Source organism: Lathamus discolor, chromosome 4 (assembly GCF_037157495.1).
Source record: "Lathamus discolor isolate bLatDis1 chromosome 4, bLatDis1.hap1, whole genome shotgun sequence".
In the NCBI taxonomy this organism is placed as follows: domain Eukaryota; kingdom Metazoa; phylum Chordata; class Aves; order Psittaciformes; family Psittacidae; genus Lathamus; species Lathamus discolor.
The window spans coordinates 41,184,315-41,201,972 of record NC_088887.1 but is presented as its reverse complement, the minus strand read 5'-3'; the positions used below and the strand labels follow the sequence as shown (position 1 = coordinate 41,201,972).

Here is a 17,658-nt window from a genome sequence, read left to right as displayed (position 1 = left end):
GTTATCACTCAAAAGTAATGTGAGGAACTGCACAGACTTTATTGCAGGAAAAGCAGCAAGTGAAAATGAGAGTACATCAAGCAGCAGTGATTTTTTCAGGGACTGAGATTTTGATTTGAAAGTCAAAGCAGTGACAGTCAAAGTAGTAATTGTAAGATACTAATAGCAAAAGTTGATCTTCATATATTTTGATACTACTTTTAAAATTTGTCATTCTTTGAAACTGATGACCAAAAAACTCCAATTGCAAACCTCATAAAAGACTTACAGACTTTGTTTTATTATTAGCTTGTAAATCATCAGTGCATATCAAGGCTAAAGATATTTTAGCAAGCTCAGAAGCTTGAAAGGCACAGCTAAAGACAAAAACAAAAATAATAAAAAAAACCAAACAGAAAAAAAAAAACCAACACCCAAAACCCAAATCAAAAATAAAGGTTTGTGTTTTGTTTTGTTTTTTTAATTTGTTTTCAAATTATACAGAGACACTTATCCAAAATGCTGCTTGCTGACATAATAATTTGAAATTTTGAAGCTTTGGATAATGTCAAGCATAGTTTCCTCTGAAGCACAGTCTTTTAGTATGTATGCACACTGATGACTTGGCTTGTTTACGTTCTGAGTTCAATTGGATTTATTACATATGCAGAACATAAGACAGATTAGCTAGTAGTGAGTGATACCGTGCTAAGTCTCAACATCACACAGAGATAAGGCAGTTTGATGTAGAACTCTTGTATTCCTTAGTGATTCTGCAAGTTGTTTATCTAAACTGTAACGTGTAGTAATTTTGATGAAAGTTTCATTTATGCTTTGAGTTTTAACCTAAAATAAGAATTCAAGGTGATATCCATGGAAGTAAAAAGTCCCCAGAATGAAAACAATTGAGTTCTAAACCAAAAAGGGTAAGAAAACAAACACCCCACCTCCTGGCCACTGTCTGCATGTGTGGAATATATATAGTGTTCTGACATCCTTTACCTTTCATCCACTGGAGTTGTTTTACTGTGTAATACTTTTATAACCATGAGTAGCATGGGCTGAGAGAGAAAAGGATCTTTGTTTATATGGATCTCTATTTACAGGGATATTGGATAGATGACTTATAGCACTCTGAAAAATTAAATTCTAACCATAAATTCACCTCAGTGAAGGTTACTGCAATATGAAAGTGAATTGTGATATTGACACATGCAGAGACAAGATGATTTAACTTTTTAGAGCATTAATGTTAGGGCAAGATATTAGAGATTATCAGATCATTAGAGATAATGCCTAACAGTTAAACATTTGCACTAATTAAAATGCCATTTTTTTTATTTAATCTTTCTTTATAAAAAAAAGAAGTCTATCTTTCTGTAATATGCATAAACTGAGATATATAAAGGTACAGTGTGTGTTGCATTGTTACCTTGCCCCAGGCAATCTCAGCATCCAAATTACTAGGTATCCCCTGCACAGCTGATCTCTTTGTCAGTTCTGCATCTGTTGCTGCAAGCCATTCTGTCATAGCATTAATTTCTTTCCGTAGCTTCCGGGACAATTTCAAGCATTTCTCTAACTCTTGCTTTTTTTCTGTCACCTGCAGAAAGAAAACATGTGTTCCTTAACTTTTCAGTCGAACAGGTTTAATGATTTTTTTTTATATATATACCATTTTCTATGTGTCACTTTGCTATAGAAGCTTAACTTGCAATTTCACAGCCAAGGTGCACTATTAATATGGTTATATCTTGCCTAGTTCTCTCAATATCTGTAATTTTGCTCTAGAATGCAAACATCTATAAGAAAACTATCTGCATGCAGACACACCGAGTTTGAGCTAGCAGCAAACTTATGCTGACCTCCTCCTCTGTTTTGAAGTCATGCATAGTAAATTAATTTGGAACAAATGAATTAACAGGCTTTCCTTGAGATGCAAAATAGATGTCAAAACCTTTCAAAGAGAATATTTTCATATAGATAGCCATACAGTGATATTGAGCCCTCAAGTTTTTTTCTATGTAGCTACACTACACAGAATAAAAAAAAAAAATCTCTGCTAAATACCCCAAAAAACTTGAAATACAAAAGTCACTGAATGATGTCAAACTAAGGCAACACAGTTAATTAAGTTTTCAATTTGCTGAATATTTTGGATATGAAGTGCTACAGACAACCCATTTTAGTTCTTTTAGGCATATTATATAGTAACTGGAAGGAAGGCTGAGTATTTATGTTGTCTTGACTGTCTTACACTGCATTTTGGTGCAACCTGGAGGAATACGGGGAAATAAAAGCTTCCCTGCAAGCCCCTGAGCATATTTAGGGAAAGAGAGAGAAGACTGCATATACTTAGTAGAGAAGGCAGAAAGTCAAAGGATGACATCTCAGATGGGAACCTATACCACAATAGACATTAGGCAACCAGTAGTTAGAAAATATAAAATAATAAATCCTGTTGTGCTGAAGTTTAAAAAAGCCCAGTCAAAAAAAGTGGATTAAAAGTGTTCCATATGTCATTCATATTTAAAAGAAATTAGTAATTAACTTGCATGTCTATTGTAATCAAGTGAGATACTGATTTTTAAGTATTTTTATACAAAAAACCCTGTCTAGTGTCAGGTATCCAAAACTGCTATAATTTGTTTTAACAATTTGGGTTTTGACACTGTTTGAGTAGCAGCAGCACAATGATCAAATTGATTCCTAGCTAGATTGCCAAGGAGAGTTTGAGGTTTCAAAATATAATGAGATGCTACAACTTTGGGTACATGGCTTTTCTTATCCCTGAATAAATAGATCAGATTTGCCCAGGGAACAAGCCATAAAGTGTCTCTGATTGTACATCATCACTCTACAGAGGGCTGCCACTAAAATGTCAGAACATATCTTCACTGAATATGCTTTATATGCTTTCATGTACACGAAATTTATTAAATGAGACCTCAGAATTCATAGCCAAACCAAGAGGCAGATCCCTGGAAGGACCACAAAACACAGCTATCTAGAACCCCATTCACACATGGAGTCATAAATTCACATACGTTTTTCAACTTTTCTTCAGACAAGGATTAATAGTCATTATAAATAACTATTTGCAAGTATCTAAACTGCAGTACAAGGCAGAGTGTACTAGCCTGACTGGGTCAGAATTCTAAACACCTGGTATACTACAAGATTAACTTATTGATACATGCTCAAACACAGAAAGAAAATTTGTTTTGCTATAAACATCTCTAAACTCTGTATATAGTATCAATAATACTGCACTATTTCCATACACACTGTATATATCCAGAGGTTACTGCTTAATCAGTTTTTGCATTTTAAATGTAAAGATGTATTTCTAAAGAAACATAGGAAACAGTGCCCTCTACAGGCCCTCTGTATAATAAAGTGATATCAACAGCATTATCTCCATAAATTTCCTCTGTATTTTAAAGCTCTTTTAGCTATGTTAGTTTACTGATAAAAAAGCATAATAAATAAAAACAAAATGAGAAAAAAACAATTATTTAAAGCAAAATAAAGGTATTTTACAGCCTTTCAGTTTTAGAGCCAGAAATTCCTGCGCAGCAGCAGGATTGTGAAGAAAGACCTAAGCTTGTAAGTAATAGCACCTACTGCATGCAATGCCCTTAGGAAAGCAGCAAGAACGTTATTGCTGCTACTCTCTTTTAGAGTACAGCTCCCTGTTCTGATGAATTACCATAGAGAGATTTGGCACAAGTATGCTACAAAACCTACATCACAGCCACTCACAAGTAACAAACTACATAAATTGTAATATAGTTGTTTGCTTCTACGTGCTTGTGTCAGAAAGACAAGAGAATACGAGTAAGTAAGTGAATGCATAAGCATTCACTTCTAGGCTAAAGAGAGGTTTTAAGGTCTGACACTACCTAAGCAATTAGGACTATTAGCAGGTATCTATATACACATGTGTATATGCAAAAAAAACACAAACCCAAAAGCCAAAAAAAATGCCCAACCAAAACCAAAACACAAAACCTACCAAAAGAAAAGAAGTAAAGAAAAAGGAAAAGGAAAAAGAAAAGAGGAAAAGGAAAAGGAGGAATAAATAAATTATAAGACCCCTACACCTTCCCCTTCTTAAGGGGAAGACTTTCTAGTCTCAGGGAGTCTAGTTATGATACCTAAAATATATAGAAAAAAGAGAGCATGTACAGAACTTACAGTATTTTTTCTATCCATTTGAGAGCACAACACTTCAGCATTGTTCAACATGTTTATATTAAAGCATTCTATTTGCTTAAAAATGTGCTTTATGATTATTTCAAATATGGGGGGACTTCCTGAAGCAGTACACACGAAATCATACAAGTGAGTGTGCTTGAAGGTGTGTTTTCATCTCAGACTATACATTTTAGCCCTGAGACTTAATATTTGTTCTAACTATTATCAGTTTCCTCTTAAAAAAGTTTTTACTTAATGCGATCAATTAGGTCTGATAAGGATTAACTGATTCTTTTAGTTCTGCAACTCTGGGCTTTTATGACTTTCTCTAAAACTCTTTAACTACCATGATATGTAAAATTAAACGTGAGAAATTCCATCAAGGACAACAAAGCTAAACACAGCACCGTAGACTGAGTGAATTTGCAATATGGGTCACTTCAGATCCTGAGGGCATGTTTTTAGAATCACAGAATCATAGAATAGTTAGGGTTGAAAAGGACTTTTAGACCATCTAGTTCCAACCCCTCTGCCATGGGCACAGACAACTCACACTAAACCATCCCACACAAGGCTCCATCCAACCTGGCCTTGAACACTACATGGGATGGAGCATTTTCCAGCTTCCCTGGGCAACCGATTCCAGTGTCTCACCACCCATACAGGAAAGAATTTCCTCCTTATATCCAATCAAAACTTCCCCTGTTTAAGTATTAACCTGTTACCCCTTGTCCTATCACTACAGTCCCTAATGAAGAGTCCCTCCCCAGCATCCTTATAGGTCCCCTTTGGATACTGGAAGGCTGCTATGAGGTCTCCATGCAGCCTTCTCTTCTCCAGGCTGAACAGCCCCAACTTTCTCAGCCTGTCTTCATATGGGAGGTGCTCCAGTCCCCTGATTATCCTTGTGGCCTTCCTCTGGACTTGTTCTTTCATTAGTTAATGAAAGGTTCCTATAACAGGGAATAGCCATCCTGATTGTTGCCTTTGCCACCATTCTTTCTGTCCCACTGTTTAGAAAATAGGAAGGTCTTGAAAAGAACCAATAAAACCTCAATTACTTACCATACCAAAATTGATCTTTACTTTAGCAGTTAAAAAGAGCGGATAGTTTTGCACCAAAACACACAGCTTACCTTTGCACCCAATTCATTATATTGCAACTTCAAAGCTGTAAGCCTTTCGTCCAGTTCTTTTGGGTTCTCAGTCTGCTGTTTTTGAACAATCTGCCTCCCAGTTTTTATCACTGTTTCCACTTCAGACTTCACTTCACTCAGGCTTTTATATAATTTCTAATCAAACAGAAATATGAAACACCACCATTAAAATAAGTAAATCAGAAAATACTATTGAAGGTATTATAAAGATACACTAGAAGTCTTTGCATTTTTTGTTGCATAAAAAACACCATCGTTCATGAACGAGCACCTTCCACTTCAATTTGAAAGCGACAGGAACTGAAAGGTATCATGGTATGTGATCGAAGGACAGAGAAAGCTCAAACTGAGTATACTAAAAAAATGTCTAAGAAAATTAATCAGTTTTTAAAAAGGGAATTCAAATTAACACATTCAGAACAGCCTATCTTTACTAATATCAGCTTCAAAGACTTGTCACCAAAACCAGTGGTAGAAATATTATAGAAAGTACAGGCCATCACTAACTATTTTAAGAAATGACTACGGTTGTTTTCAAATTTATTTAGATAATGCAGTATTTAGAACAACAACAGATGTCTTCTGCCAACTCATACAGCTTGTTGGATGTATTTAAACTACAAATAGCCTCTAAACTAATTCAAAAATCTAAGGTTTTCATGCTACTAAAACAAGAGACTGGCAGGATAGAAGATTTTCATGTTGTTTTCTTAATTTTTTTTTATTTTTTGAACAGTACTGCACTTAGTAAATGTAAGGAAAAAGTAACATAATGAGGGTAAGTCATAGAATCATAGAATAGATAGGGTTGGAAAGGACCTCAAGATCATCTAGTTCCAACACCCCTGCCATGGGCAGGGACACCTCACACTAAACCATCCCACACAAGGCTTCATCCAACCTGGCCTTGAACACTGCCAGGGATGGAGCACTCACAACCCCCCTGGGCAACCAATTCCAGTGCCTCACCACCCTCACAGGAAAGAATTTCCTCCTTATCTCCAATCTAAACTTCCCCTGTTTAAGTTTTAACCCATTACCCCTTGTCCTGTCACTACAGTCCCTGACGGAGAGACCCTCCCCAGCATCCCTATAGGCCCCTTCAGGTACTGGAAGGCTGCTATGAAGTCTCCATGCAGCCTTCTCTTCTCCAGGCTGAACATCCCCAACTTTCTCAGCCTGTCTTCATATGGGAGGTGCTCCAGTCCCCTGATCATCCTTGTGGCCCTCCTCTGGACTTGTTCCAGCAGTTCCATGTCCTTTTTATGTTGAGGACACCAGTCAAAATATATTACATAGTTCACTGCATTTTCCTGCACTATTTCAATGACTAAGCAGAAAATAAAGGATAAATGTCTGTTCAGTGAGGACATGTGAAGTATCTGTAAACACAATACATTCCCTAATATTTCAAAGGAGCGATAATGAGAAAAAAAGAATGCATTCTCTCTTTCTGTATGCAGAAAGTCCCTATAATCATCTAAACATATGACTTAGTAACTCAAGCTATTCAACAGCCAAATAAATACCCATTTAACAGGCATGTAAGCAGACCAGAAGTTGATTTTTTTGTCTTTTTAATCTAAAAATAAATTCTGCCATGGCTTGGAAATTCCACTAAACTTCACTGTGGAAAAAGACTCCACAGAGATACACAGTGCCCATTACTACACAGGTTCATGAAGAATGGAGATATGAAGCTCTTGAGAAGCTTTATTGTTGAGACATGTAGCTTAATTCTGTGTTCCAGCAAAATGCTGGAAAGTAAATTTACTAATTTAGACAGACCTGCAAAATAATTTATACTGTACTTTTTAAATCTGCAATTTTTTGAGCACTGTAAAACCTTGTCTAGTATGTCTGGACAGTAAAGGCAAGACTTTTTTTCTAGCATATATGACAAGAAAGAAATTCCCAAGTGCATTTTATCCATAATCTAATTACCAAGCCAATTCTTAACATTAGTATTATTTTATTTACTTCAATGTATATATGTATATGGTTTGACTGCTTTTTAGGTGCTTAATATGATAAATAAACTCTTCATCACAGAAAACCTGTCAACAAGTTAGGAATCTATTGCATGATGTACACTGGCTAATACCTGATGGGATACTATGATTAGATTTTAGAAATAGAAACATTATGAGATTTTTTTGTAGATAAATACGCTCTAAAAATACTGTAAGTCTTCCACAGAACATGACAGGGCTGCAAAATCTAGCTGCCAAGTGAAGATGCTTTTATACAGTTCAGGGCTTCTTATTGTCATGTCATTATAAGAATGTGAATTTAATAGTAACTGCACTTAAGAAAAAAATACCCAAGATGCAAAGAAATTGCATTGACTTGTTCCATGCTTATTTTTTTATTTATATGCTTATATTTAGATCTGAAAGAGGTTTTTAGGGAAAAAAAAAAAAAATCTTCAGGCATGCCATTGCCCCAGAAAAAACAAACAAACAAACAAATCCCCAAACCCTAAAACAACAACAAAAAACATAAATCTGAAGACAAGGATCTGATTGTCCTGATTTCCACTCTTAAATCTCCACAGGGATATTAAAGTTATATATAATACTATTATTATAGATATTATATATATTTTTATATATATATATATATTCTTATATTCTTTAGAACATATTCAGGTATCTTTTGGTCTTGAATTGTAAGAAAGTCACAGGCTGCCATCTCACAGAAGCTTTAATCTATGGTTTTCCTTTATGTATTATTTCCTGGTGAGAGTAGACTTGTGCACTGCAGCGTCCCTACTGGTCACATCATGGAGCTCCCTGACCGCAGCATATTGCAGAAAATAGAGCCAATCCAGGGAGATAAACTCACTTGCAAGATGGGAAGGGGGAATTGGAAAGAGATCCTGACCAGTCTTCTCACACAGTGAAAGTGCATGACTATTGTTCGGAAGTTCACCGAAATTAATAATTTAATTAGCTTCCCACAGAAGAAGAGAACAACATATAGGAAGGAAAAAAAGTTACTGTAAGACTGTTAGAACTATTGTTATTATATCCAGGAAAACTTTGAATTGAATAGAATTTTAAGAGTATGATGTCCTTCTAACCTCTTCTGCAAACAGGAGAAGTAGGGCAAAAAGGATCAACCCCTTCTCTCTATCCTCCTCTCCCTGAAAAATATCAAACTTTAACCTAAAAGGTTCCTATAAATTTAATTGAGTAACTTTGCTGTCAAATCTTTCTCAGAATTTTTTCTAATATCTCCCAAAGAAACATTGATATTGCAATTCATAATACTTTAAATTCAAAAGGCAGAACAGGCAGGAAACATATAGAAAGATAGCATCTTTAAATATTCACCATGCAATGATCCAGCTGTGATTGTACTACTTCCTGCTCAACACTCTTCGTCTCCAACTTGGGCACCTGCAATTTCACTTCATCTAAAATTCTTTTACATTCTTGTAAGCGCTGTTCAAAATTGGCTGGCTTCTGAAACAAGCGAAACTTCATGGAGACATCCTGCAGCTTTTTCTGAAAAGCAAGAGTAGCTAAGTTGCAAATGTGAAATCAATTCAACACTGACTTGAAACTAAGACTGAAGACAAGTTTTAGACCTGCTTCAGAATACCTTGAATCCATTATCAATCAACAGATTTTTATTTAAAGAATTGAAAACTCTGGGGAAAAATAACAGCAATAGAGAATCTTGGTCTTCACAGGATGAAAGAAAGTCTTGTATCATCCAGGTCACTGGGTGCAGCAGAACTAGTGACAAGAAAAAGCTGAAGAGAGTTTTGTATTTTCCAATACACAAAATGTTGGTGGACGGGTGAGAACACAGGTTTAATGGCTTGACACAACACACCCATATTCCAGGCTGGATGCACATTGGCTTTAACACTATTGCTGCTTGTTGGTATTAGAATTGAATCTTTCAGTCCCTCAAAGAAACCTGAATAAAATGGCTGGGCAGTAAGTAGGTCTAGCACACACCCTGAGATTTAGAGTCTAAAATGGATTTCTATTTCAGTTTTTAAAAAACATAACCTAGAGTAATAAGAAAGCAATTTTCAGGCAGAAAAATCTATGACAAGCATAGCTTCTAATTTCAAAATTTGCATAATTTGTTATCTTTGTGCATTAATTATATTGCTTGCTGACACGATTCCTCCTTCAGGGGGAGGGGAAATAATTAAAAATACAGAAAAGAAAGGGCATTTTAATGATCTTTTTTGAGTAAAAGCCGATTTCTCTGTAGAAGTACAGAGTGAAGTGCTAGTAGAATAAGTTTAGTCACTGAAAAAAAAAAAAAGTCACAAAGAAATAGGTAAATGACAGGAACTCAGCGTATGCAAAACCACTTTCGGATTTATCTTCAAATCTTGGACACTTCATACCAATACAGTGTCGTCTGTACTATAAAAACTTGAGAAAAACTGTAATAAGGAATAGAATTAGCTTATACGTAGACATTAGTAAAAATGCTTGCCACATCTGTCAAGAAGACAGGAATCACGAGCAGGAAACAATTCTGCATAACACAAAAAAGTGTGTAGATTTCCCACAACTCCTTCCAACAATTTTCCTCATTAAATACTCTTAATGAAATTGAGATCCAATAGGGTAAGAAATTAAGTCTTTCCCTAGATAAGTAAGAGAATAACTGAATAAAAATAGGAAACAAAGGGTAGGAATAAGCGGGGGATTTTTTGTTTGTTTTGGGGTTTTTTTGTTTGTTTTGAGTTTTTTAGTGTGTTTGCATACACCAAATTCATAATTAGTTTTTAATTCTCTTGTGACACTTCAACTTTATGATGGTGGTCAATACATTAAAAATAAGGGAAAAGAGAGGGAATGACAGTACAAGCGGTATATAAAATGAAAGCCATCTCATCCAGAAAGGATCTGCAGGGAAAAAACCCAAGCAAATTATATTTAACTCACCCTAAAATTAAATAATGCGCACCACAGAAGAAACACTAAACTTGATGTGCAACAGGTAAGATCTAGATTGGCTGTTAGCATTGTCACTTTATTTATAATAAATAACAGTTATATCATATACCTCTATTTATCTCCAACAGTTTAAAAAAAAATATTAGCTCAATATTTAAAAGCAGACAAAGTGGGTATTTGGAATTATTTGGAAGAATAAAAAAAAAATTGGAATAAAGAAAAAAAAAAGGAGAAACCTGCCACTGTATAAAAGTCATTGTATAAAGCTATATTGTGCCCAAATAATGCGTACAGTTTTGACTAACTCCTCTCTGAAAACTTATTATAAAAATAGAAAATATATAAAGAAGATTGACAGTACAATCAAAGCTATATATCTAAAGTTCTCAGTATGATTTAACATACTTGTCAGTCTGGAAAAGAGACAACTAAGGAGTAGTAAAATTAATGGCATGCAAAAAGTTGAAACTCAAACTGATGCACATGGTCATCCAGAGAAGCCTTTCCAAGTAAAAAAACTGTGCACAAAGACAGATTAAAAAAAAAAAAAAAAAAAAAAAAAAGCACCTAGAAAAGGTCATGCTCCCTTGCATGTTGTTGAATTTATAAACGTGTATACACAGTAATCTGATGCCTGCATTTCACTTGTGGAGTATGGGCAACAACACAGCTGCCATGGAGACTATCAGGTGAGCTAGTGTGCAGAAAGACAGCAAAATAAAGAAGTATAAATATTCTCAACAAAGAGAAGCTAGCCCTGTAGATAATAGTAAATATTTAAAAAAATCAACTTGTTCATTTCAAATTAATTAACTCTTCAAAAGCCATTGTTACCCATAATAACATATAGAGCTGAAGCTAAGATACATAGAAGTATTTGAGAGATGAACAAAAAGATGGCCTTGTTTACTGTTAATACTGTAAGGAAATTATTTGTCTTTCCTAATGAATTATGACAATTTGCGCTGCAGCCTGAGAAACACTGGCACTAATACAAAAAAAAAAAAAAAAAAGGCACAAAAAATAGTCAGGAACCCATCATAGGGTTCTTGGGGAAAATGAGTATTATTTGTTAGTGCTGATTAAGTCTTCAATTTCAAACTGGTCTGTGTTTATTAAACTAGATGAAATAATACACTAGTTAACATTTTAAACTGATGACTGCAACATACTGCTCAACATAGAACTGTCTTTTCAATGCAGTTCTACCAACTATTTTCAAATATTTAACACACTTTTAGCTGTAGATTTTTTCAAATACCTCAAAAGGTATGCCAAAAATCCTCACTGTAGTTTTATTTCTTGCAACTGCAGCACATTCAAAACACTTCTTATATGGTCTCCTACCACTTGTGTACCCTAGAACTTTTGCCAACTAGACAGGAAGGATGTAATAGAAAAATAAGCAGTAAGAAGATATGGATGGCATGTTTTATTGACTATAATTTCCTGGCTAGAAAGGAGGACCTAAAACAGAAGAGATACCTAAGAACACTTCATACTATAGTAATTATACTATTCATGCTATTTGTTTGCATGAGTGGAGGAAAAATTGAGGACAAACAAATTGCATACCTGTGCCACATCAATTTGGGAAAGCACTCTTTTGGCAGCGTCTTTACCCCGGTTTCGTTTCTTCATTTCTTCCAAACTAATCTCATGGCTTGTTAATTCAGATTGTATTTTCTATTAAAAAATCATGACAGTAATCAGAAGGGTTTGAATAAAATATTCATGTTGTTAATATTATTTCGAACAGTTGATTTTGAAAGATATTTAGCAGAAGCATTATTAGAGGAAATTATTCAAAAAACTATATTGTAAATTATTTCAGTTTATATTCTCTCAACCAGAATATAATCTTCTCCTATTCAAACATATAAAATTGAGATTTTGACATAATATTGCTAAGGAAAAAATACATTAATATTAATTAAATAATCAAATTAAAAAAATAATTAAATAATAAGATCTTGATAAAATCCTAGGTAAAATAAAAATCAGATTTCTTTCTTCTGTAGGAAAACAACAGTTTTCATTGGGAAGAAAATTTAAAATTAATCATAGAAAAGAAAAACAAAAATAGGAAAGTGATTTGCTTCACTTCTTATTTCTTGTCACTTTCATAGTATCATCAGGCATGTTGAGAGAAAACTCAAAGTAGTCTAAGATTACATCTAAACCAGTATACAATTTCTGACACATTACTGACCAGAATCTATGCTCAGAATCTGTAGATATGCTAAGTGAAAAATGACTTATAGTTCATTAATACGCTAACTTAATCAAACACACATTTCTGGTTATCTCTTTCTGCAAAACCAGTGTGCAATCATTTGATCACAAGAAAAATATCATCCTTGTTGGTTCACTATAAATCAAAGATAGAAGAAACAATTAACTTAAGCAGCATTGGCTAGTGCAGTGTAATGGAAAAGAATTCCCATAAAATATATTGATACAACATACCTTAGAGTGATTCACATATTTTTATGTTTAAATTGTTAGAAAATGAGAAACTGTTATTAGTTGAATTGCTAGACAAGCACTGCTGAGAACAATTACCCTAAGAAATACAGACAAGTTACACTCCCACCAGGAAAAGTATTTGAGGCCATTACTCCTCAATGCAAAAGTGATTTTACATTCAAACTGGTTGTTGTTTTTTTAGGTACACAAAAGCATTTATCAGATACCCTAAAGACTAGTTTTAAGTTTAAATATATGCACATGCATTTATCCATTAACTTTTAAAATATGAAAACTGTAGTTCAAAAGACTAAAAAGAATTATGCAAATAAAGACAAGTGGTTTTTAAATTGCAATTTGATCCTTTAAAGTTTAATTATAAATAAAAATGAATATAGAGGTACTTGTAATCAAATTTTCATGGGTTATTGAATAAAAATCTGTTTACACTGTATGCTGTCTACTTTGTAGGGGTATTACATGGTTATAATGATTTGTATAATATCTTGTATATTACAACATTACTTGAAAGCAGTTTTTTTCAAATCATATTGAAAATGTATTAAAGTAAATTTTAGGAGAAGATTTACAAAAATATAGAAAACTATTAAGTCATTACAGAATTTAATTGCCAAAATACAAGTCTAAACTATCAAGTACTATTTAGATAAATATTTTAATGAATCAAAGCATTTATAAAAGCACACTGACTGACAGAAAGCTGTCCATTTAGATTATTGTTTTCATTCAAAATTATCATAATTGTACATTTTCTATTTTTCATATTTTGAGTTTTTCTTGTCAAGGTTATTCATCGCCAGCAGTATCTGGAGCAAGTAATAGAATTTTTCTGAATATGATATTTTAGTTTTGAGAAAACAAAGGCTGTCAATTAAAAGGACAATGAAATCAACAACAGAAAGCTTATTTAACAGTTTATTTTGGAGTATTTATTTTCTTCTTGTCTAAGTTTAAAATTTTCTCCTTGAGGTGTACAACACTCAGATCAACATGGACTGAACTTTTGGTGGTGACTCAGCATTATTTATTGCATGAAGCCAAACCTTCCTTGATATCTTGGAAGTCAGAAAGGTATACACAAGAAAGAAGCAAGTCTGATGTTTGAAAAATATACTATATCACATCCAGTATTTCAACTATTTGTTTCGGCAAACTCATCGATTAACCTATTTTTATTATCTTTTCAAGTTTACTTTGTTCAGCCTCAGAGTCACTCTGAAAATAACTTAATCCAAAAGTTCGTATCTGAATAGGTCAGAACAGCACAGCACAGATAAGAGTAGTGTTTAAGTAATTAGGTATTATGGGACGTTACATGGAGATTATCTTACTTTTTTAAATTACTCTGCAGGAGAGAGATGAAGCATCACCTACTCTGACATCAAAATGTAGTATTCGAGAGAACAAGGACATTAGAGGAAAGCTTAAAAGAAAAGTTAGTAAGGCTTATAGCAAGAAAAGATTTTTTGCATTCGTCATTTCTGTTAAGAGGCAGAAAGATTATATCAGCCCTGAACAGGTGTAAGAGAATTTATAATACTTGCCTATGATGCCCCTTTATAATACTTGCCTATGATGCCCCTTATCAATTTTGACATGACCATTTTGATTTCTTTGTCTATTTTGACTTATGTATTTATTACATAGACTTCTTCTAAACACCCACAAGAAACCCCTCATTTTCTTTTTCATCTCAGTTATTCCCACCTCTGTTTTTCTAAGTGATTCCTGTCTATTTTGCCTTTAAATAAAGAGTATGAACTGTCTTCATTTAATTTCTAAAACACCACAATATAATGTAGTGTATGTAACTAATAAATACTACTGTGCATAAATTACTGTGTCCTACAGATTAAGGATTCTCATTTACCATCACTGGCATTTTTTCAGGAAGTTTATTAGTTTTTAAAACTTGTCTTATATATGCACATGCACGTATAAAATAAAATATAAATATATCTAAAACCTAATTATGTTTACAAGGTCACAGGCACATTGTGCGTATTCTCATGAGGACCACTTCTGGAACAAAAATATTTCAGTCCCAAGGGCATGGAATACATTATTTCTTTTAATTACTAGTCTTAATTTTAAAAAGATTAACAGTGAAATGCAGAGAGTATTACTATATTGACAGCAAAAGCAGAGAATTGGCAGTGCAGCGAGTTCTAGTAAAAAACCTTTCCTATCTTGAATCAGAGAAAAGAAAGCCCAAAGAACCAGCATGACTATTTGTCTCATTTGAAAATTGTCATGAACCTAACTGCAATCTCATGCATTAGGAAAAAAGGTAACAGGATGCATAAACTCTGTAAGTTTATTTGCAACAGAAAGTTGAACTGGGAGGCTTGAGTGTATGTCATTTCCCATCAATACTTGCTGTCATAATCAGAAAATCAGCCATTGTATTAAAAAAAAAAAAAACAAACAACAAAAAACCCAAACCAAACAAAAACCACAAAACAAACAACAAAACCACAAATGAAGAAATGGTGGTCAGTGATATTCAGTCTAACAATGGTCAAACCCAAACCCCAACGCTCCCTATTTAACTAAAAGGAAGTGATTTATAATCAAAGGATAAATAATATAAACCCATAATATACACAGAACCAATATTGTGGAATAATGGCTGAAAAGACAAGATTAGATGGAGTGCACAGCTAACATGCAAACACAGATTTTAGAATGAGTAACACTAAAAGGACTACACTACAAAACCAGCAGAAGGTTCCAGCTGATGTAGTATCAACAGGTTGAAAAACAAAGTTTGAAAGACAATTTGTAAAACATACTGGTGAAATGCTTTCTCACTGCAGGTCAGAGATACTATTTTCCACCCCAGAACTGGGAGAGGCTTCTAATTGCTTTTATCTGCTCCTTGAGAAAGAAGACTGTTGGTTCTGTTTACTTCACAAATGGGGCAAGGTCACAGGAGATGTATATTATAGTGCTCATTATCCTCCAAGACATTGTAATTTCATGTTGCCAGGCCTCATTGTATTGTATTAGTTGCCAGAAATTCATAACACAGGGAGGAATTAGTTTGCATTAAATATTGACTATAGCACAAAGATCAGCAAGTTGTTAAGTTCTCAAGAGCTGGATAATCCAGAAGAAGCGATACATGTATCAACATGTTCTAAGACGGGACAGAGAACCTTGATGTCACTTGAACTTAGAATGAGCATCAAATAAGTGAAATATTCGCTATGGGCATGCACTGTAATGAGGATAGCAAATCTACTAGTCTCAATTCACTTTATAAGGTTCCACAAAAAATAAGCATAATAAATTATAGATCATTAAATACTGGCAGTAATGAGATTAAGTTACAAGTTGCTAGAATTAACCTTTTTTCCTTTTATTATGATTTTTGGATGTGAATTTGCAGATTTGGCTCTCTTGAATTGCAGAGAACAGCTTGTTAGCTCTTCTTGTGTATTAGGTCTTCTGAACTGTATTTCTCTACTACTTATTAGCTAGACTAACAGCTCTCAAGTATGGTGCTCAGTTTAACCTCATTTTTGCTTGTGATTGTTATCAATTCCTAAGGAGTCAGCCTAACATTTAGTGAGCAGTATAGTAAATTGATCTTTATAAATTGAAAGATCATGTTTCTAATAGGCAAAAAACATATATAAAACCATTTCAGAACTGTTAGTGGTTACTTTTGTTACTTTTGAAGACTCTGAAAGGATAAACAAAATACGAGAATAACAGAAAAATGCAGTTGAAGTATCCATCTTCAAAAGCATAAAAAGAATATGTGCAATGAAGTCATGCATTTGCAAAAATAAAAGAAAAACATATAGAAAAATGATGTTATAGCAGGACTGACACACAGGTAAGTCTTAAAAAGAAAGCATACTTAGTTTTGGACACTACTCTTGAAGAAAGATTAATTGAAGAGTTCAAACAAGAAAGGCAGACCATCAGAGGATAGAAACATGATTTACAAGGAAAGACTGAATAGGTAAACACAATATTGTTAACTTATTCTCCACGTTGCATTTTACAGAAGTCTACAGGGAGAAAAACAGACAATGATTTGTCACATTCAGGTGAGAAGTAAAACCCATGCATCTTGTGTCCCATGATAAAAGCTCCCCCATGTAATTGCTCGAACTAAACAGAAGCACAAAGTGGAGATCCTCTCTCCCTTCAGAAGTTATTTAATAACAAAGCTGCAAACAATAATCTGAAAAAATATTTTGTCATATAAATGTAATATTTTCAGTATAGATTTATTCACTTCCTGTCAGTTCAAGAGTACTCAAAAAAAAAAAAAAAAGACCTCAAGCGTCAAATGATGTCATCAGTGATGATGACTTCATTCCCAGTATTAGTAAATTTAGAGAAATTAAAGAGACTGCAGTTGGGATCATGAGATCAATCATACAAAGAAATAATATTTCTTTCTGGAATACTGCTTTAGATTTTACCTCATTGCAGCTTTTCTCATCATTATGCCTTGACAAATCTGAACTGATTTATCTGTGCAATTGTTATGAGATTGCTTTATTTGAATACAGCATCTTTAGTTATACTCAAAATGACCTGGATGAAGCGGCTCCCTCGCATTAAATTCTCAGTGCCACATGGTGGAGTAAGAAGCACACAGAATTTATATTCAAAAAATGATCCAAAGGAGATCTTGAACAGCACATACATAACTCCCCTTTTGTCAACTCTGAAGAAGCTAAACAGACAATTTTATTTAAAAAGAAGAGCTAAACGTAATATTGTTTTCTCAGATTCATTTCTTATCAGGTGAGCCAAAGACCTTTCCTCCTAGCAATGATCTAAACAGATCTGAATTTTTGAAGCAAAGATGCAGAACTTCCAAACCCTCAACAGCTTTCTGATTATAAATTCTCCCATATGTTCTTTTA

The 17,658-nt window shown here is 33.8% G+C and overlaps 1 protein-coding gene across 13 annotated transcripts in view; it reads right to left on the bottom strand.

Moving 5' to 3' along the window:
- Positions 1 to 17,658, bottom strand: part of DMD (dystrophin) — a 1,176,091-nt gene that overhangs the window by 631,475 nt on the left and 526,958 nt on the right. For all 13 annotated transcript variants that reach the window (XM_065677219.1, XM_065677222.1, XM_065677220.1 and 10 more), the window contains 4 exons: positions 11,849 to 11,959; positions 8,675 to 8,848; positions 5,316 to 5,471; positions 1,412 to 1,582 (listed from right to left, as the gene is read on the bottom strand). In XM_065677219.1, the coding sequence (XP_065533291.1) occupies positions 1,412 to 1,582; positions 5,316 to 5,471; positions 8,675 to 8,848; positions 11,849 to 11,959 (612 nt within the window). The remainder of the gene's footprint in view (positions 1 to 1,411; positions 1,583 to 5,315; positions 5,472 to 8,674; positions 8,849 to 11,848; positions 11,960 to 17,658) is intronic.